Here is a 21739-nt window from a genome sequence, read left to right on the forward strand (position 1 = left end):
GGGATTAATGCCCCACGTGAAGATTAAGACTCCAAATTTGCAGTCCAGTCCTATTACCTGTAGCCAGCTGGTTACTGCTCTCTTGAAATGTGACGTGTCTGAGATGCACTGTGCTATAAGGTACACACTGGGGTTCAAAGCCTTTATATAAGAAAAGAAGGTCAAAAGCTTGGTTACTCAGGAAACTGATCATCCAAGTCACCCTAGGCAAAAGTCCCAGAGAGTCTTTTCTCCAATTAACTAGCAAAATGCTAGACTGGAGATAGGGCCCAAGTTGAAGAGCTCCAGCCATGAATGGGGAGGAAAAAAACCTAGTGAAAATTCAGGACCCTGAGTTCAACTCCTGGTACACCAAAAAATTGTAAAAATGTCTTATTAATAGCTACTTATATGCAGTGCATGTTCTTACTAATCATAAATGATGGTATTTTGGGCCTGTTGAGTTAAGTTTATTAAAATTAATGTGTGTGTTTCTTTTTAATGCAGCAGTAGAGAGTTTATAATCCAGATGTGGCTTATATTTTTGCCTTCATTCTAGTTTTAACAATCCTACTCTCTTGCCTTCTAAAATATGCCAATTTTTCAATACTTATTCCCTAAATTAGACCATAGATGGGTGAGAAATGTGTTGGGCATCTCTCTCTCTTTTTTTTTTTTTTTTTTTGGCCAGGATAAGGAGGACCTGGAAACCACCCCTGCAGCTCATGATATTATGTTAAGTAGAAAATCATGACTTGTGTTATCCAGATGAGAAAAGAGAGGACCGTATTCTGCATGACTGGTGTGTAACTGGTCGAATGACAGGCTGCCTCGGGCAATGGATGATTGAGGTTTACTTACTTCCCTAGTTCTTACAGCCTAGAGCTGACTTAAATTATACCCTGCTTTTTTGACTTGCCCTTTTGACTGCTCAGAACAAAGTACTTTTTGATAAGAAATCTCTGCAGGCTGCTTGGTATGTGTATTGTAATGTGGGGAAAGAACTTATGACAAAGCTTTACTTTGGGACAAAAACATTCTTCTTGGATTGTTCAAATTGCCTACAAAAAGAAACTTATTATTGTGTGTGCCAGACAAAATTTTTACTAGATTAGTGAAAATGTGCTTGTCATTCTTGAAGCCAAAAGTGGAGAAGTTATCCTGTTCTTTAGGTTTAGGATAGTCAGATAATCTAGTCTTTGTCCCTTTGTTCTTTTTTTGTTGTTGTTGTTGGTCGTGGGGCTTGAACTCTGGGCCTGGGCGATGTCCCTCAGCTCTTCAGCTCAAGGCTAGCACTCTACCACTTGAGCTACAGCACCGCCACCTCCTGTTCTTTTGTTCTTGTACTATTGCCAGTGCCTTAAATCTCAACACTACTGACAGCTTTCAGTGGAAGGGAACATAGTAGACAGCACTCACTGTAGTCTTCAGATGAATATCTGGGACCTGAGCTATTCTTACACTTTGGGGACTTCACTGAAACACAGGATTCTGAGGAAACTAGGTTTGTGTCCCTGTTTGGCTTATGTTATGGTTAAGATCTTTTGAATTAAACATTCTTTTGTATACTGTATACTATAATATAGAATTTTAAAGTGTTTGCCATGTGATTCATATAGAAATTGTATCTTCTCCAACTTTGAAAGTGACTTAATAGTATATTATTATTTTATAGTGTATTTATGGAATAATTTGAAAAGTGCATGTAAATGGTAATGTTCTTTCTTTCTTTTTTTATTATTTCAGAAAATTCCTTGACATACTCCAAGAATAAGGTAAGAAAGACCCTACTAATTCTCAGAAACTTAGTTTTAGTTGTTGTTAAAAAAAAAAGGCTTTAAGTTTAAAATTATTTTTAGTGTCCTGCCTAGTGACTTTGCTATAAAGAAAACTTAAGTGAGATTTTCTCTCTCTAGAAATAATTCTCAAAACACATGTGTGTTTATGTGTGTGTATGTATATATGTGTGTGTCTGTATGTATGTGCTTGTGTGTATATGTGTGTGTATGTGTGTGTGTTTCATACACAGAAGTTTTTGAAGAACTGGAGGTGTGGCTCAAGTGATAGACTATCAGCTGTGAGCCAAAAGCCAAGCAAGAGGGAGAAGCCCTGAGTTCAAGCCCCAGTACCAGCACCGAAGATAAAATAGGATAAAATAAGAAGTAAAATGCACTTCTTTTTTCACCTATAAGGGCTTCTTCTCATTCAGCTTTCTTCCATACAAACAGATTTTACAGAAAGCAACTCGGGTTGCTGAGAGTGAAGTGGACAGATGTGTTAAGGATATAATGAAGGTGAAGAATATTAACCCTGAGAAGGACACGAGGTGTGTTGCTCTCTCATTTTCCTTCTTGGTTGAGCATTTATAACCTGTGGGGTCTGGGCTCACATGCAGCTGTGAGCTCCAGAGCTGATCAGCTTCACCCTTACCCAGCGGATGAGCAGCCAAGGTCTGGGCAGTGAGGGAGGTCCCGAGCAGTGAGTGACAGATGCAGAGCTGAAGCCTGGCTCCAGGTTCCCAGGCCCTCACTGTTCCTAATCTGCCTTCTGCCTTGGTCAAGGTAGCAGGCCATCCCTCTCCCAAGGTTAAATAACTTTGGCCTTCAGAGTTGAGTTTTCATGTCTTCCTCCTGTGAAGTCTTCCTCCAGTGTGGGCCTTGCTCAGTCCTCCCACCGAGCTCTCTGTCCAGCCTTAGCCCTCGGTGTCCGTGCAGGTATCTGTGTGCAGTGGGCTCAGGAGCCCACTACAGGAGGTGGCAGATCATTGTAGGTTGGTTTACTGTCCAGCATCAAGGCTGTTCTGACAGATTTAGAGTTGTCTTCTGTCTTTTTACAAGCTCCACTATCAGATAAGTGTTTAAGATTAGAGCAAAGCTGGTAGAGGAAAGAAGTTAGGAAAGTGAATCATTCAAGCAAGAAATGGCAAAACCATGAATAAAGAAGGTGATTAGTGACTTGAGAATTGCTTTCAGGGACATTTCAGAGGTTAGAGATTGGCTTAGGGACCTTTTGATGTATGGTGTTGACAGGGAAGGTAGATCAGAACTTGGCGTGCTCTGGCTTGGGGAACTAATGGCTCGTGAAGTCATTAATAGATTTAGAGGCTCACTTTAGAAAGAGGTGTTTTCTTCAGGAGAGATAGGGTGTTGGGCAAAGAGACGACCTGTTGTGGACTACATGGAAGTGAGGTGTGTCAGTGTCACCTGGCATGAAGATCTGGGAATGCTTGGACTGCCCAGAGGAAAGGCAAGAGAGGACAGAGCCTTGCCATCACCAGGTTGGCCGTTCCTGCCACAGCTTGGTGTCTTTGTAGGCCTGTCTTATGTCCTAGGCAATGCTATGCAGTGTTTGCTATTTAAGGAGGCTCTTGATGCCTCCTGAGAGCCAGGATGTGCTTTCTAAGTAGACATAGGAGCCACAAACTGTGCCAGACATTACAATGATAAGAAGGTCTGATTAAAAAATAATAATAATCATTTCATCATTTCAGCTTTAAAATCTGCATGAGAGCATGCTTACTGCAGATAACAGGGTATAAACAGCTCTATTTGGATGTAGAAAATGTGAGGAAAAGGCCATATGATTCTGATAATGCCCAACATGAGAAGCTACTCCTCAAGGTAAATTATTATTTTCTGTATTTAAGTGATTGAACACTGGAGAAATTAGTCTTGACCTGAGTACAGTCTAGGAACATTCCAGAAGCTTAGTTAAACTTTCTGGTTTCTTTGCTTCTTGGAAAATTTTCTCGTACTTGATTTCATGAATGTAAACAATTTTTAGCCAGTTTTTATGACTTATTGATAAATATATAAACATATTCAAATTTCATTTTAATGCTTATAATCCTAAAGTTGGTTATAAATCCATAAAGAACATTCTTTTCAACCAAAAAATGTGAGTCCACAGCCTCAGATTTCCCTCCAGTTTTTATATAAATTATACTGTGAGCTTGGTGTATCTCGATGCTCAGAAATCTTTTGGGATTCACAGAATGTTAATTGCCAAATAATGCCATGATACATTAAACATTAAGATAAATAGAAGATTATTCAGAACTTTCACTTTTTCTTCATGCTTAGTACTGTGTTCTTAAGCAAGCAGTTTAGCAATTCTAGCATAAGGGTTTTAATTATGAATAAAGACATTATTTTAGATTTCTAGGTATTATTTGCTACCTTTTCAAAACCTAAAAGTCATTTTCATTGGAATAAATCTGCTACAGTACTTAAGATGATTAAAAAGTTCTTAAACTATTTTTTTTGTTGAATTTATAATTTGTCTACAAAACTTCAGTTGAAAGTAACATATATGTATATATATGTGATTAAGTTATGAGAAAAAAATTATCTTGGCAAATTAATACCACCAGTATTATTTGTAATGTGCAAGCATATTCTTACAGCTCTGGAATCTTCTGATGCCCACGAGTAAGTTGAAGTCAAGAATCTCCAAGCAGTGGGCTGACATTGGTTTCCAGGGTGACGATCCCAAAACTGACTTCAGAGGCATGGGCATCCTGGGCTTGATCAACCTGGTGTAAGTGGAATAGACGCTCTCTTCTCCCAGTGATTCCACACCATCTCCCATCCAGCGAAATTCTTGAAAGCGTTGTTTCAGACTATCTTGGGTTTAATAACTGCAGGGCCAGTGTTTACTGACATGCTGACCATAATGTGAAAACCTCAGAACTGCATATGTGTGTGTGTGTGTGAGAGAGAGAGAGAGACACACACACAGAGAAAGAGAGATTTTCTTCTTCCTTCTGGCCTCCTTTTAAAAGAATTTTGTGTCCTCTTCTCTCTGGTTTCTGATTCCATTTGGAGAAATCAGAACAGATACAAGGAGGAAGTCTCTTTCTGTTCTCCACCTGTGCTAACAAGTGATATAAATCCCTGACCTAGAGCCTGTGTGGACTCCAGCTCTTTTTATTTGATACTCTTAGCTCAGGCTGGCCTTAAACTCATGATCCTTCTGCCTCAGTCTTCTGAGTGCTGGGATTACAGGCATGAACCACCATACCCAAGACAGATTGACTGCTTTGAGTAGTTTTACTGCTGATAAGGGGTTGTGTGTAGAAAGGAGTGAAATTCATAGACTGCTTTGTTAAATCACAACTGAAAGATAACAATTTTTTTTTTAAAGTGTAACAGCCTACTAAGAGCATTTTAGAGTCAACTCAGGGTTAAAGTAGAAAACTTAAGAGTATGTAGGAGAGCCTTCAACTAAGCAGGACTCTGTTGATTGTGGATTTACAGATTAATTTGAGGATCAAAGAAACTAGGTATTTTGTTAAAATTTTATTGTACCTGTGTACATACTACCACTGTGAGGTGAGCCCAAAGTTTGCCCGGTTTTTACAAACTCAAAAAGTTTACACTGATGTACACCAAAAGGATATATGTGAGCCTACAGACAGGTGGCTTTTTGGTTTTCTCTTGTACCTGCTAATACTTTGGCTTTACTACCGGTATATTAACTGGACTGTTGGCCAAGTAGTAAGGTTTGGGGGGCTTGGGGTGCAAAAGAAGGATCCTGACTTTATTTTGAGTGCACTGAAAATGGTATGAGCCGAAGCAGACTTGCTGGCGGTACTAGGCACAGGCTTGAGGTGAGAGGCAGGGCACCCTAATACATGTGTTTTGACTGTCTTATACAGCTAGAATAAACAGTGCAAAGCATGAACTCTGTAGAGGTGGTGTTTTTTTGTTTTTTGTTTTGTTTTTAAACAGATTGGAAGTCTCTTTAGGCAGTTTTGTAGTTAAGGCAAGTCTTGCCTAGAGCCTATGGTTGTGCTGAACAGGCTAGATCCGCCAGGTTAAATACTGACCCAGGACATCTTATGAGTCACACAAGTGCTTGAGGTGGAGGTGGGTGGAGCCCGAGAGCCAGGGCTATCCTCCTCACAATGCCCCTGCTCTGGTGTCTGAAGCTGGGGCCTGCTGCCTTTTCATGATTGTCTCTAAACACTTGTAGGTATTTCAGTGAGAAGTACACCAAGGAGGCTCATCAGATTCTTTCCCGTGCAAACCATCCAAAATTAGGGTAAGCTGCATACAGGTTAAAGAAACTTGTCTCTGGCATTTAAGATAACCATGGTTTAAAGGTCTTTCACGGTATTTCTATTGCTATGCTTTTATTAATTTCTAATTGATATGCTTTACTGTGTAAGGTAGTTATATGACACATTATTTTTAAAGTAGATCATGATCACAAGTGAATTTTACATTTATTTCTATAAATCTTTGTCATAAGAGATAGTTTATAAAATGGAGATTTTTTTTTCTCCAGGAATACACTTGAAATTTTGAATAGAAAATAGTTTTGAAACAGCAAAATGACAAATAGCTTTCAGAATTATAAAGTGAAATGCAAATTGAAGTCAAATTACTAGCTCTATCATTATGTTTATGTTCTGATGATATATAATCCTGAAAAATCATAATAATGTTAGATGTTAGCAATTAATACGTTGGGAAGGGAGAAGAAAATGCCAGTATATCAATGAGATTTGGTGAATGTAGTTTTCTTTTTATGTGTCATATAAACAGAAATTATTTTTTTGTTTCTTAGCTTCAGTCTAGAAGCTTTAGGGAAAAAAATGTTTTGGATCCATCCTTTTTTTTTTAATGTAGAGGTTATTGTAAAATCCATGTTAAACTTTCTTCACTTTTTCCCAATTCCTTGTCTAACTTTAACTTTATTTTGTGAGCTTTTTGGCTAGCTGGTATAACTGGTAATGTTTCTGACATAGGTATTCTTATGCAATAGTTGGAATCAATCTTACAGAGATGGCTTATAGCTTACTGAAGAGCGAAGCATTGAAGTTTCATCTCTACAACTTTGTTCCTGGTATGCCAACAATGGAACACTTCCATCAGTTTTACTGTGAGTATTACAACAAGCTAATACTAGATTTCACTAGAGAATTGTCAAACTGTAAGGAAGGTATAATGGATTTCCTCTACTATCTCTACCAACAGAGAAAGCTTCATACTTATATGTACTAGGTAAGATCTTTGAAGGCTAAGAAAATAATAGTACATGGGTCTCTAAGAGTATTTTTTACTTCACTCTATATTTACTCATAAAAAGGAATTTGATAAGGCAAGTACTACGTGTACAGATTTAGCAGTCATACAGATTTTCTGTAGACATTCACTTCCTAGCCTGCTACAAAATGAATTTTCTCTTTTTAAATCTATAATGAGTGCTCTGGAATCAAAGGCGTAGACCTTTGAAGATTATTTTTGTTACTTGATTTTTTGTTTTGTTTTGGTTGGTCGTGGAGCCTGAACTCTGGGCCTGGGCGCTGTCCCTCAGCTCTTCAGCTCAAGGCTAGCGCTCTACCACTTGAGCCACAGAGCCACTTCCAGCTTTTTCTGCTTATGTGGTGCTGAGGAATCGAACCCAGGGCCTCATGCATGCAAGGCAAGCGCTCTACCACTGAGGCACCTTCCCAGCCCCTGCGACTTGACTTTTTAATATTTTTTAATTAAACAGTTGCACAGAGTTTTCATTGTAGACCCAAATGCCAGGTGTCTTGGTGGCCACCCCTCGCGTCGTCCTCCCCGCCCGTCCATGCCTCAGCGGACATAGTGCAGTTTTTATATAATGTACATTGAATAGAATGTCTGTATTTTTGTTACTTTGTAAGAAAAATCATTTTAAACTTCACCTCCTGTTTTTCAAGGCCAGGTTTTCTGTAGCAGGCTGGGCCCCATTCAGTGTGCCCACACAGTTGTTACTGTCACTAACACGTATGGGAGCAGCGGTGGGATAGTGAAGGTTTATTGAATCAGTTCACTCTCTGAAGCTGTCGTGAGCAGTGAGTTTACATGTCACTGAGCCTCATGCTCTACTTTCCTTGATCTTTTTGTGTTTTTGGAACATTATTGCGTGTTGTGGGGATATGGCAAACCTTCACTAATGCATGGTTGGATTGTAACTTCAGCCTGTGTCAAAGGTGTCCATGTCACAGTCCCGCCTTTACCCCTTCATTCCCATCTACATCCTGAGTCTCTCTTCATCTATCTGCGCCTCTTCATCTGTCTGCTCCTCTCCCTCCCACATGGAACTGCATGGTAGCTTCCATCTTTGTTATTTGATTACTGTAGTAACCTTTTAACTCATCCTCTGTGTGTCGAAACTCTTCAATTGTCCACACAGGATGTCGGGTTATTTAAAATGAAAATCTAGCCATTTCCCTCACAGAGTTCTTCAGAGGATCCTCATTCATAAACCCTGTGTGATCTGAGCCGTGGTATCCTTCCAGACTTAGCTTTGGCCACACACACATATGCACCACACATACCACATGCGTGCGTGCACTTACGTACACTCAGAGTCTACAGTCATGGCAGTCTTCTTGACTGGGCTGTTGCAGGTCTCGCACACCCGTTACCCAGCACTCCAGAGGCTGAGGCAAGAGGGCTCCAGTAAAAGCCCAGCCTGGGATCACAGGGATACATAGTAGTCTCAAAAAGCAGAACTAAAAGAACCCACGGATGAATGCAGTGAATGTAAACACAGATAAATCGGAACTGGCTAGGAATGTGCCAGTGTCCCCCTGCAAGTGCATACGAGGCAGCTCCAACAGCTCTCGCACCCCCTCTGTCCACAGTGTGTATTAATTGCCAGAGTTTTCGCTGTAATTGTATTGGAGCTGAGCTGAGGGAGAGCCCCTGCTCAGTTGTACGTTTGTGAGTCATTTCTGTCCATACACGGTTGTCTGAATCTAGGCCCCAAATGCATTTTCAATCAAAGATAGAAAATAGTATTTAAAAATAATAAGACTGCTATCTTTAGTCCATGTTTTAGAGCTGAGAAGCAAAAGGAATTTTTCCATAGGCTTCATTGATTTTCTTACATTTCCTACTTGTCAAAAATCTGGTTTAGCCATGTAATTGTAACTCCTCTGTACAGTATGTTCACAAATAAAATTAAATTAAAAAAAAATCTGGTTTAGCATATACCAAAAGATCAATCTGAAATCTTTCTCAAATTGAATTTTTGAAGCTGTATGTAGTCTTGGAATGGGCTAGTTTCTAACTATAGTGTGACCAATCTTACTGAAATAGAATTTTCTTTTTTTAAGTTTTTCTCTGAAACTGGGCAGGTGCAGTTTTGTAAAGTCACTGGTGCTGAGAAAAGTCATTGAAAACAGCAAGTTCCTAATACTTTTAATGCTATTTTGATGATTGCATCCTAATATGGAATGTAAGGGGGTAGTTACTTTTAAAACTGAGTGGTTTATAATTTTATTAATGACAGTGACATGTTTTTTCTTTTATTGCAGGTTATCTTGTCTATGAATTTGACAAGTTTTGGTTTGAAGAAGAACCAGAAAGCATTATGTATTTCAACCTATATAGAGAGAAGTTTCACGAAAAGATTAAAAGACTGTTAATGGATTGCAATGTAGCACTTACTTTAAAAATATAAACCACCCATAGAAGCTTCTATTTCTACCACATTTTTGCACACACAACAGAATTTATACGTTGTAATAGAAATTATCTGATCAATTACACTCTTATATATAATTTCCTACAAAAATTCTTCAGAAATTCTATTTAAGAAAGCTAGTGGACAATCAGTGTATGTTTACAGTTTATGTTGATACACTGCTCTCCAAAGGTACCTTATCCTTCCAAAGACCCCTCTGTAGGGTCTTACCACTACAGTCGGGAACTTAGGACTTAGCCCATTCATGTCAAAGTATAAATCAGGTATTTGTCACTTGGTTGATGAAATTGTGTACAAATCTGTTTTCATCTTTTTGATGTGCGATAGCTATCAAGTTGAGATGTTTTTCAGTGCTCTTCAAGGATTTTAGGTTTGGGTCCAGAAATACATGTTTTTTTCATTGGCTTTGCATTCTTTTTGCTTCTGGGCCAGTTAGCACCAGGTCCTCCTCTGTGGCATCCTTTGTTTCCATCCCAGCCCCTCATCACTGGTAGCAACCAGAGTCTGGAGATGGCCAGGAGCGGGGAGGGGAGACCGTGGGAATAATGGCCTCTCTTTTGGTTTCTCTGATTACTTATGAGAAATGAGTGAATGGCAGGATTGGTGACCATCTTATTTGTATTAGAATAACATGCTTTAACGTATGGCAGTGTTTCCTTAAGACTTAGAAGCATTTGTTAATAAGCTTCTGTGTTTGCATTTTTTCAGTTAAGAACCTTAGTGCTTTGCTGTGATAACCTATCTGTGTGTTTATGAAAAGCAAATGATATTGCCAAGAAAAATCTCATTTTTTTTTTTTTCAAAAGAAAGTTTGTTTCGAGAAGCAAAAGGAAAGCTTCAATAAGCCTTGGTTAAGCATCCTAGGTGTATTGACTGCCGGTAACTTGGCTTTTGACTTCCTGGTGTTTCTGGAAATGACTTTGGACCTGAACTGAATGGGCTTGTTAACAGCTTGAGGATGCTGACTGTGCATTTTGTAGAGCGTTGTTCTCCTCAGGGCTCAGGAGGTAGCACGTGCTGTGATGAGAACCTCATAGGAATGAGTTCTTGGTGTGCTGTGGACATTTCTCCTCATCGCCAGTCGGCCTCGAAGAACTTAAAGATAAGAAAGCTCATCCAGTGGCTGAGGTCTCCTTACATCTTAGGGAAAGAAACCTGGTTCACATGGTAACTTAAACGATGCTTGCACATTGTTTCATGGGGTGTTTGTCCATCAGGCGTGACAGGCAGGATTTATACTTTGTTTCTGTTGCTCATAGCTGTTGAAGAGCTTCAGTCTCCAGACTTGTCAGAGACAAGAGAGAGCAAACGTCCAGTGGGAAACCCACAGATGCAGTGTTACATAGCACATACCTTGAAGTGCATGGATTAAAATTATTTTTTCCTCTGTAAGATGAAAGTATTTTTAAAACTTGGTTCATTTTATTATAATGGTAGTGATTTAGCTTTCCACTGTTATAGGAATGTAATACTTGATGTCCCATGGGGAACTTCTCAACCTTGGTAACATATTTACTTACAAAAAATATTCTGGTGCTTTCTCTCTCATCTAGCTAGAGTTTCAGGATGTGTAGCAAAATCCAAGCGAGATCAGGCATTAACTATGGAAGTTCATTGTATAAGGTGTTAGTAGTCCATGGAAAGCAATGTTGTTTGTCTTTAATTTAGTGCGAAAAATACTTATGTTTAGTTTTTGATCTTTGAATAGCTGAGATCTTGAAGTAATTTAAATCTTTATTAGTCTGCATAATAAAAGTGCTTGAAGTACAGAAGGGTTCTACTCAAATAAGTTTTTCCCCTTTCAGAGAATGGAGGGGAAAAAACCAATTCTAATGATGATCAGAAAATATCATAAGGTTTTCTCAGTAATATGCTTCATTAAATCCACCTATTTGTACATTACAGATATTGTTTGGTTTTGCTCAGAGTAATCATTAACCATTTATAGAGAAATTGATCTGAAATCCACCAACAGATTTAGAAATTCGGACATCCACAAGGCAAGCCGTCACTAGCTGTGCACAGAGTGTGACAGAATTCTGACTCAGGTGATGCTGATAGGCAGAAAAGGAATAATGGTGTAACTGTTGTTCATGCCATCCTTATTCTGCCTTGTATGTCAGATTCTTATGTCATTTTAAAATCCATATTTAGGATCTTTCTGTAATTAGTAAAATGTCGGGGTAGTAAGAGAGTATGATGGGATTAAAGTAGCAGGATAATTACATTTGCATTAGCATCCAGGAAGTAGAGTCAGTATGGAAGGGAGACACCATATGTGCAGCTTGCAGAAATGGCACCAGACAGGAAAGCTGTAAAAGTCTGACCATGTTTCCTAAGACAATCATTAAAGATTTGGGAGAAATCGGGTTGTATCTGTGACCCCCTTGTGAATAAATGTGGAACTATAGCTACACATTTAAATCTGTGTCCTCAACTGGCACTATTTATACTTCCAAAATCAGAAGCTTTCTTAAAAATAACCCATCCTGATCTTTTTCTACTTTTAAGAGCTACTTGGATTTATATGTATTTTTCTATGTGAAAATGGAGGAACTCCTTATTGTTATTCCAGTGCTCACAAAATTGTTCATCTACTGTCTGACTTCTCTGAGAACATTCAGTGGAATAGAATTGGTCAGAGACTCGCTCAGAGGCTGAGCCTCATCTGAGTGGTGGAGGGAAGATGGCGGTGCCGGGCCCAGGAGAGGAAGGCTGGCGGGGATGACGACAGTGTTATCCTTGGAACAGTAGAAGCCAGCAGGTAACTCCTCACAGTAAATACTCACCTTCTCTGTGAACAAGACCAGGGAAGCTTTAATTTCCCCTTTTTTTTTTTTTTAAAATCTGTGAACCTCTCCACACAATTTTTAGATGAAAGTTAATGGAATTGTTAGTACACCAAGGGAAGCCATGAGTTGTTTTCGTCTTTTTTCAGTCTTTGGCTTCTGATGAGGAAAGTTAAAAATGTATAGGTAAGACCCAGCTGCCACATTCCTGCTAGAGGGCAGTGCTGTGTTTTTCTTACAAGTATTTCAGTATTTAAGCAGTAGTGTTCCCTGGAGGAAAATTTCTTGCCCAGTTGGCAACTTAAATTAACTTTTTGTCTACTTTGGATAAATCAGTTGAGTTTTAAGTAACTGTTGTAGTGTGAAGTGTGATATCATTTTGTTTGTGATGTTAAGTGAGCAAATAAAAAGGTTAAACTTGTAAGCCTTTCTGTCTTTCTGTCTTCCCCACACCTTCTTAAGTCACTTAGTTTCATTTTCTGTCGTGCTGCTGCAGAGGAATTAGAATATACAGAAATCATTTGGCTTCAGTGGAAGGATGCGAAGATTTACTTCATCCCTGACAGATCACGTGACTAAACTAGCCACAGCCACAAGTCTCATGCTACAAGAGGACAACCGTGCCGCGCAGCTTTACACCCCCCCCCTCCCCCCCCCCCCCCCCCGACATAACAGCCCGGGCTTGCTGTTGGGCAGTTTCATGTTCTCACTTTATTCCTCACCGTCAAATCCAGGCGTGCACCCTAAAAGATGACCTTAAAAGGTATTAGCAATACTTTATTGAATATATGAACTGAAAACTGGTTAATAAATAAAAGGAAATGGTCATATTTACTTCCGTTTTCCAACAGTTGGAGTGATAAGGAAGGTTCCTCCTGTTCAGTCACACAATTTTATCCCCATATAGTCAATCGAACGCAGTGACTAATCTGGGCGTGGCAGGGTGAGCTCCAGTGGGGTTTGTCGACAGGGTGGTTTTCCCTGAGGAGGCAGCGCAGGGCTTCCTGGGTGCTGCAGGCCCCGGGCTGCCTAGGTGGTACAGTCCACAGTCTGCCTGGACTTGGTCAGCTCTCGTTTGAGCTGCTCGAAGCACACAAACATAATGACGTTCCAGGATGCCAGTCGCAGGAAGGAAGGCATGAATCTAGAAAAGCACATGGTGCCATCATGAGTGTCTTTGGAATGCACTGTAAGTGTGTGCGTGCGTGCACATGCTCTGGTTCTGGGGCTTGATTAATCTCAGGTCCTGGGTTCTATGCCTGAGCTTTTGCTCAAGGCTAGTGTTCTACCACTTGAGCCAGAGCATCCTTAGATCTCAGTATCCTAGGATTACAGGTGTGAACATGGTGCCTAGCCAGCCATCTGGCCATTTGGAATTCTTGAAGCTCTTCCAGGCATTTTATGTTTCTCATCTTGCCATTTAAATGAAATATTTTTCATTTATCCTCTGCCCCAAATAGTGTCCAGTCGGTGTCCTAGACTCCTTCAAAATAACAAACCCTGGCAATCCTGTTTACCACATTTGCCTCAATTGAGATGATCATAGTTCCCGGCCAGCCTGAGCAAAAAAGGAGTTAATGAGAACCCACCAAGACGGGCATGGTGGTGACTATCTATAGTCTCAGACACCTAGGAGGTAGAGGTGAGAGGATCTGAGGTCAGCCGGAGCAAAAACAGGAAACCCTATCTAAAGCCAAAAAAAGGGTGGGGCATGCTCTACCCAAGAGGTAGAGCACCTAGCAAAGAAGGCCCAGAGTTCAAACCCTAGTATCAAAAAAAAAAAAATCCTCAAAGGTTTTCCCCATCCCGTAAGTCTTGATCTATTTCTCTTGACTCGCAGATACCTGATAATTTATTGTGGAAAAATATATAAAGCGACATTTTAGCCCTTTCTACATGTGCAGCTCAGCACACTGCGAAATGGATGCCGTCAATGGGTGCCTCCCTCCTCCAACACCTCTCATCCCCCTGTGAGCCTCTGTCCCTGCTCAGCGACCCCTTCTCCCTGCCCCCACCCGGTGGCTGCCAGCTATTTCCTGTCTTCGTGCATTTGGCCAAGTGGAGCCCCATCACACTTGTCTTTTTGTGTAAGAGTTATTTTGTTTGGCATGTTTTCAAGATTAATCCATAGTGTTGTAGGTCCCCTAATTTGAAAAAAATACTATTCAGTGATTAAGAACAAATGTGTTGGAATGGTAACCCCTTTGTACAACTACAATAAAAAAAGAACTGATACATCCATTTCCTGTTAACTTTATAATGTATATCATTTGCATTCATATAAGTAAGTGCTAGAGGCATGGCTCAAGATGTAATGCATCTGCCCTAGCCAAGTGCCAGACCCAGTTCAAACCCCAGTACTGCTGACACACATACCTACTTACATGATATATATCTGATATGTATATATATAGTAAGTGCTTGGAGCTTTTTGTATGATGCATATGGTGCATTTGCGCCTATTTTATAAGGTCTGAAGCACTGCCTTACAATTTTAAAGGGGCTCGGAATTTTGCTATTTTGCTACTAGTATAATCCTTGCTCATACTGTATTTTCTCAGGAAGGTAGTTTCAGTACAATAGAATATTTCATTATGGAAAAATGCCATCCATGGCCCAATACTAGTCTATCAGTCTGCTAGACCCGTAGCAACTTCTGTATCATTTTTCTAGGTCAGCAACAATGACTTTTTCTAGTTTTGCTTTAATAGAATTTTTGAAAAGGAGGCATCCCGGTAGTAGAGAGCCGTCCTGGGTTCAACCCTGGCGCTCCCCACACAAAAACTAACTGCAATTTTTAAAAGGCTGTCAAAATAGGAAAATCAGATCTTTTTTCCTCACACCTCCCTCTGGTCTAGAGTTGTACCTCACGACAGAGTGTGCTTGAATTCCAGTCTTGGGGAAGGGCCCTGATGTTTAAGAAGCTCTGGACAAGGCTAGCTAGTGTCTCTCTCCCAGCTTTTTACTTCTTGACACAGGACTTGGTGGACTGGAGCCACCTGTGTTGAGTTGTGTCACGGGTTAAGTGAGGTTGGTAAGCGACATGGCAATTGTTACTGAGTAACACTGTCCCCAAACACAACACAACAGACAACGGAGATCCTGTCCCTACCCTTTGAAGAAAGCTGTCGGCCCTTCCTTGGTAAGCATGCTCATGGCACAGCTGGGCACGCTCAGGTACTGTCCTGGCGGGGAATTAATGAATCTGGTTTTCACCACATCCGCCGGAGATGACAGAAGCGTTGCGGAGAATCCAGCGATAAGAGCCGACAGTAAGTGGCAGGGGACATCGTCTAGGAGATGAATGAAAGAAGTCAACATCGGACTGGGGGTGGGGGAGGGCGTCCTCATCTGTCATGTGTCACGTCCTTATAAACGTGCTGACAACAGGAGGTCATCTGCATACATGAAGTGGAATAAGTAAGGTTACACCTGTGCTAGGAAAAGATGGTCACTAGAACATGGATAACGGATGGCAAACACTCCCGGAAACCAACTCAGGCTTCTTTGTGTCCTGGCCTCATGGCTGCTATGTGGGCATCCTGGGAAAATGTGACCCATGACCCAGTGTGAGGTGCAAAGGGCTCTACCACTTCCCCACCTCACAGCATTCTCTTTGCATTTCTAGATCAGCAGCAACGACGGAGGAATTGGTGGCTTGCTTTCAAGCAATACCTGAAAGCCTGGATGCTGTAGGCTGTAGAGAGGGGAGCTCAGAGTACTCTCAGCACTGCCTGGACCGAACACCTGCCATTATTGAACTTGAGCTGCAGTAAGGTCGTCATCAAAGCAGAACTTCACTGTCTGTCTGTGCTGTAGATTCACCCATACTTTTGTTTTTGCTTTTTGTTTTGGTAGGGAAAGCAGTGATGAACTTGCTACAAAATCAGCCATTCTGGAGAGAGGGTGTGGTAGATAGATTTCCTGAATGCTGCTGTGTGAAGCACAAGAGTCTAACCAAAGTACATACACTAACATTAAATGAGAATTATGCTGATATAAAAATACAGTTGCATTTCATTTTTTTTGGTAGCAGCCAAAAAAGTAGTGCAGGCAAAAATGAATAGGGCTCAGCTTTTAAAGCTTGTTTTTTTTTTTTTTTTTTTTTTTTTGCATTTCTCAAAAAGTGACATTTCATGTACAAAAATTGCTTTAAAAAAATAACCGATGTGGCCACAGATTCCCCGAGATGAAGTTATAAACGCACAGACACGTTAGGGATGCGTCCACACGAGGAAGTTACCTGCTAGGATTTTGTTTCCCACGAAGAAATCCTTCACCAGGTCGTAGGTCACGAGCTCCGTGCAGTTGATGATGACGCTTCTCAGCAGGTTAGGCGAGGTCCCTGGAGAGAAAACACCACGGGCTCAGGCTGGTGTGTGACGCGGGAGTTGTGATGATTGTGCCCCCCGCCTCACTGTGACTTACCTTTCCAAAGCGTCGACAGGCTCTCTTTGGTGGCGATAATTCTGTACGCGTTGTAGGTGCCCGTGTAGCGAGGCTTGAGGCCGTGGAGGTGGCTCTGTGCTTGCATTCGGACCTTCACCACCTCCGTGGGTTGCCCGACAAACACAGCCACGCTTCCGGTCATCAAGCCGGCTAAGATCTTGTTTCCCAAACTTGGTGGTTCTATCCAGAGAAAGAAAACAGCCTTGTCAAGACAAAAACGGTCAAGACCCCTAATGCTCCCATATTTTAACTTTGAGTGGTTCAGAGTTTTCTATTCTTCTATCTTTCTACTTCCCTCATGTCAGTTGGAGATAGACTAGATCATAGCTGGGCTGCACAACGTTGATTGAAGCGCTTTGAAAATCAGGGTTTTCAAGGCACGATAAGCCATGCCTCTGTGAACAGTGGCCTAGTCCTTCCCAGAATTCATCTGAGCCCTCCTCTGTGGTTAGCGGTTGGAGTCAACCTTCCCCAGCAATGTCACCATGTTGCCTCTTCTTCCTGCTACCAATGATAGCACGGTTTACTGGATTCATTGTTAAGGACAGCCCAGTGGACAAATTGCCTTAATAGGGGTTTCACAAATCAATTTGCAAGGCTGGGAATGTGGCTTAGTGATAGAGTGCTTGCCAAGCACACATGACGCCCTGGATTTAATTCCTCAGTACCACATACACAGAAAAAGCCACAAGTGCCACAGTGGCTCAAATGGTAGAGTGTTAGCCTTGAGCAAAAGAAGCTCAGAGAAGCTAGATGCCGGTGGCTCACATCTGTAATCCTAGCTACTCAGGAGGCTGAGATCTGAGGATTGCAGTTCAAAGCCAGCCTGGTCAGGAAGGTCTGTGAGACTCTTATCTCCAATAAACCCCTCAGAAAACTGGAAGTGGTGCTGTGGCTCAAGTGGTAGAGTGCTAGCCTTGAGCTGAAGAACTGAGAGACAGCACCCAGGCCCAGAGTTCAAGCCTGAGACCAACCAAAAAAAGCAGCAGCAGCTCAGGGACAATGCCCAGGCCCTGAGTTCAAGCCCCACAACTGACCAAAAAAAAAAAAAATCAATTGCATACTTCTTTTTCTTTCTAGACAGAAAAGCTCCAATTTGAGGAAGAGAACATGTGCAAGTGCTGCTGTTTTTCTTTCCAATTTGTATGACAACTACTACCTTGTATGGTGCTTCTTTTTTTTGGGGGGGGGGAGATCTGGTGCTGGGGATGGAACCCAGGGCCTTGTCCACTAGGTAAGAGCACTACCACTGAGCTACAGGGCCAGCCTTGCTTGCTATTTTCCCCCCAGTACTGGGGTTTGAACTCAAGGTCTTATATCTGCTAAGCAGGGGCTCTATCCCTTGAGCCAGCCTCTAGCTCTTTTTGCTTTACTAAAAATGGTCCTGTATCCCTCCCCCCGCCCATCACCATCACCATCCTGGGATTCCCTGCCTTCCACCCAGCTGGGGTGACAGACACAGGCCCCGCCCTGGCTCATTGATTGAGATGAAGTCTCAGGAACTCTTTGTCCAGGATAGCTTTCCACCGGGACCCTTCTATCTCCCAACCGCCATGAACTGTCACCGGGATTACAGGTGTGAGCCACACGGCCCCCCCTGGATTACAGTTAGTGAGCAGAGCTAAACTCGGGGCCGGGGGTGAGGCGGGTGCGGGGTGGTGCTCACTGTCGGTCTCGGCCGCGAAGTACTCCTGGGCGGTTTCGTAGAGGCCGATGCGCAGCGAGGCCGAGCTGATCTGCCTCTGGATGCCGGCGGGCAGCCCGCTGTACAGTTTCGCGGGGCCTTCGGTTTTGGCCAGCGTGGTGATTGTTCCCAGGACCCCCTTGTACTTGATGCCGCTGGACGTGGGGCTCTCCCCTTGAATCTGGAGATGAAGAGGGAATGGCGGTCATGGGTTCGTGGAGAGGGGGTGAACTTGGTGAGGACCAACTATACACCAGGGCGTGCCCTAAGCTGCCTCGTTGTGTGTGTGTGTGTGTGTGTGTGTGTGTGTGTGTGCGCGCGCGCGCGCGCGCGCGCGCGCGCACGAGCGCACATGCGCACGCAGCCTCCGTCTCCCTACACTAGCAGGCTGGGAAGGTTCCTGAAGAGCCCAGGGGATGAGAAACTCCTGGCTGAAGGATGCTGATGGCCCCTGTGCCCCCATCTTCCCAAGAGTCCCCCTCCCGCCTGGTCCTCCTGATTCTGCAGCTTATCCGGAAAAACAAACAAACAAACAACCCCACCGTGCTACTCTAAAGGGTCCCAGCCTGGACAATCTAGCTTTTTATATGTTTGGCCAGTCCTGGGCTTGAACTCTGGGCCTGGGCGCTGTCCCTGAGCTTCCTTTACTCAAGGGTAGCGCTCTACCACGTGAGCCACAGCGCCACTTTTGGCTATTTCTGTGTATGTGGTACTGAGGAATTGAATCCAAGGCCTTCATGCATGTGAGACACTGCGCCCTGTGCCCCCTGCGCCCCGGTGCCCCCTGCGCCCCCTGCACCCTTGCGCCGCTGGGCCCTGTGTCCCCTGCGCCCCGTGCCCCCTGCGCCCCTGTGCCCCCTGCGCTGCTAAGCCCTATGCCCCCTGCACCCCTCCACTCCTGTGCTCCCTGCACCCCTGCGCCCCCTGCAGCCCTGCGCCCTGCGTTCCAAAGCCCCGCAGCCCCTGTGCCCCTGCGCCTCTGCGGCCCCGGCGTCCTGTACCCCACGCCCCTGCGCCCTGCGCCCCGTGGCCCTGCACCCTGCGCCCCGCCTCGGACCCAGCCCCCACGCACCTGCAGGCGCACTTTGGCGGTGTCCAGCGGGAAGGTGATGATGTCGGCCAGGCAGGCGGACACCCCTGCCGAGAACATCTGGACGCCCATGGTCGGGTGCCCCTCCGGGGCGGCGGCCGGCGCCATCCCCGCTCCGCGCCTGCGGCCGGCGACCCTCGACGTGGAGTCCGCTTCGCTGCGCTCCTTCCCCGGCCCGGGGCGGCGCTCGCTCCGCTGGCTCTCCGGATGGGGTCCGGAGGCGGCGGCGGCTGGGCCGAGCTGCGCGCTGGGGACCGAGAGAGAGTTGGGGTCCCGGTCCTCTCCCCACGCTGCGCCCCGGCTGCCGGGCACCGCTGCGCCCGGCCCGGCACCGAGAGCGATATATCCCGGCGGTGGGAGCCGGGCGTGGGGAGGGCGGGGCGTGGGGAGGCCGGGGGCGTGTCCCGGGCCCCCACCCCGTCCTGCTGCCCCAGGACGCACGGCGGGGGACATCCCACAGCCCGGACGGGCACCTCGGGGCACAGGATGAAGAGGCGTGGCCCTCAGCCTTCCATGAACCCGCTCCTCACCGCTCCTCACCGCTCCTCACCGCTCCCTTCTCCCTTGGGTCCCAGCCCCCGCGGTCCGTCGGTCCGGGAGGGACAGACGCAGGGCCCTGCGCCAGGACCGCCGCCCCAGCGACTCCGTGACTCCTGGAAAGTCATCTTTCCTCCAGATTTTGTTTCCAACTGTGTAAAATGTGGCCCCTTAGCCGCGCCCAGGCCTTACCTATGGCAGTGTGGGTGAGGGTTGGGGCCCGTGGGGGAGATGTCCCTATTCTCTGCGCCAAGGCTTCCTTGGAGCAGTTATCGATCCACTGGAAAATTGTTTTAATATGTCCTTTTAGAAAACAAAAGCAGGAAGTAATAAGAATCAGAGGAAGAAAGAAGGGAAAGGACTGGATCTTTCCTTCCAGAACGTTCCCCCTGCCAACCCACAGGACCTGTGAATAGGGTGCGCATCTTCATTGAAAACTTCCAGACCCTGCCGGGCAGTGGCCGGCAGACGGGGTCCCTTCCTCCGGGAGCAGAGCCTTTGAGACACCAAGCTTGGGGGATAACTCTGAAACCAGCTCTAAGAAAACGTGCCTGCTCTGTCTCAGAGTCCAGCCCCACGGAACGCCCAAGACTTGAGGAAGGAGGGCAGTGTGGACCACGCGGGGAGCTCTCAGCAATCAGAGGAGCAAACGCGCACAGGCAGCTTCTCCTGGAGAAGCTGAAGAGCGATGGCGGTGGGCAGAGATGGGAAAGGGGATCGCAGGCAGCAGTGCGCTCTGCCGGCCTGGTGCGCTGGGAAGCTGGGTGATGGGAAGGAGAGAGGGAGACAGGAGGACGTTGCTAGGCCTGAAGCCCTAGAAACCCACTGGAGCTGCTCTGAGTGCGAGTTTGTGTTCTCCCCTCCTCACCCCACACCCGGCTCAGGGCTCCCATGGGCGTGGCACATTTACCTTGACAGGGCAGTGTGGGAAAGGACCGGATGTGGAGTGCAAGAGTTTCCTTGGGTAAACGCTGTAAAGCAAGTGTTTTTGACAGACAAGAAGATGGCAACAGTTGGTCAGCTGAGAATTCGTTGCAAACATGAAGTCGATACTTCTGTCCCGAGCTACCCAGACAAAGGAAAGCCTGGTTAGTTAGGTTTGGTTCTGATGCTTAGGGTGGCTTTAGGGAATGCAGCTATGCACTGCCTTGTAGCTACAGTGTGTTACAATATGACGGCCGTTATGGCTAAGCAGAGGCTGAGAATGTCTATTATGACATGAATAAAATATACAGGCAGCATTAATCCTTGCTGGCTCCTGACTCGATGGAACATCGACTCCTTATTGCTACCTGAGCCTTCCTTCCGGAATCCCCCACAGTGCTTCTGTATGAAGTGGTTTTATTTTCACATTTTCTTTCCCCATTCCAAATTCAGACAGGACACATCCCATGCAAAAGCCAAGAATGATCTGAACTTTCCAATGCAACAGCATATTCTAGAATTACTTTTATTTTTGATAGGAAAATGCCAGATGTGATTAGTATTGACAGAAAGGGAATAGTAAATTGCTATAGTGCTCTACAAAAATAAGCTATCCCTTGTGGCTTTTCTTTTTTTAAAAAAAGTTTTTATTGTACAGAGGAGGTATAATTTCACAAAACAGTTTGTGAATATAATATAATGCATCTTTTTTTTTTTTCCATTTGTGGGCTTGAACTCTGGGCCTGGGCACTGTCCCTCAGCTCTTCAGCTCAAGGCTAGCACTCTACCACTTGAGTCACAGTGCCACTTCTGGGTTTT

The 21739-nt window shown here is 44.3% G+C and overlaps 2 protein-coding genes across 5 annotated transcripts in view; one reads left to right on the forward strand and one right to left on the reverse strand.

Annotated features, from left to right (window-relative positions):
- LOC138809331 (ELMO domain-containing protein 2) overlaps positions 1-12850 on the forward strand; it is a 24530-nt gene extending 11680 nt beyond the window's left edge. For 3 of the 4 annotated variants that reach the window (XM_069995874.1, XM_069995873.1, XM_069995872.1), the window contains exons 3-9: positions 1726-1754; positions 2208-2305; positions 3470-3599; positions 4385-4518; positions 5956-6024; positions 6734-6867; positions 9278-12631. In XM_069995874.1, coding sequence (XP_069851975.1) covers positions 1726-1754; positions 2208-2305; positions 3470-3599; positions 4385-4518; positions 5956-6024; positions 6734-6867; positions 9278-9423 — 740 coding nt within the window. In that variant the 3' untranslated portion in view covers positions 9424-12631. Of the gene's footprint in view, positions 1-1725; positions 1755-2207; positions 2306-3469; positions 3600-4384; positions 4519-5955; positions 6025-6733; positions 6868-9277; positions 12632-12732 lie in introns of those variants that run through there. The other variant, XR_011366809.1, reaches the window with a different exon arrangement.
- Positions 12851-12924: 74 nt separating this feature from the next.
- On the reverse strand, positions 12925-19755 carry LOC138809330 (mitochondrial brown fat uncoupling protein 1-like). The gene is made up of 6 exons (XM_069995871.1): positions 19442-19755; positions 18352-18550; positions 16665-16865; positions 16480-16581; positions 15349-15529; positions 12925-13380 (listed from the first exon to the last, which is right to left on the reverse strand). The coding sequence occupies exons 1-6, from the start codon at positions 19565-19567 to the stop codon at positions 13266-13268; spliced, it is 924 nt and encodes a 307-aa protein (XP_069851972.1). The 5' UTR covers positions 19568-19755; the 3' UTR covers positions 12925-13265.
- Positions 19756-21739: the final 1984 nt, after the last annotated feature.

This window comes from Dipodomys merriami, unplaced genomic scaffold (genome assembly GCF_024711535.1).
Source record: "Dipodomys merriami isolate MVZ:Mamm:240054 unplaced genomic scaffold, mDipMer1.0.p SCAF_491, whole genome shotgun sequence".
In the NCBI taxonomy this organism is placed as follows: Eukaryota; Metazoa; Chordata; class Mammalia; order Rodentia; family Heteromyidae; genus Dipodomys; species Dipodomys merriami.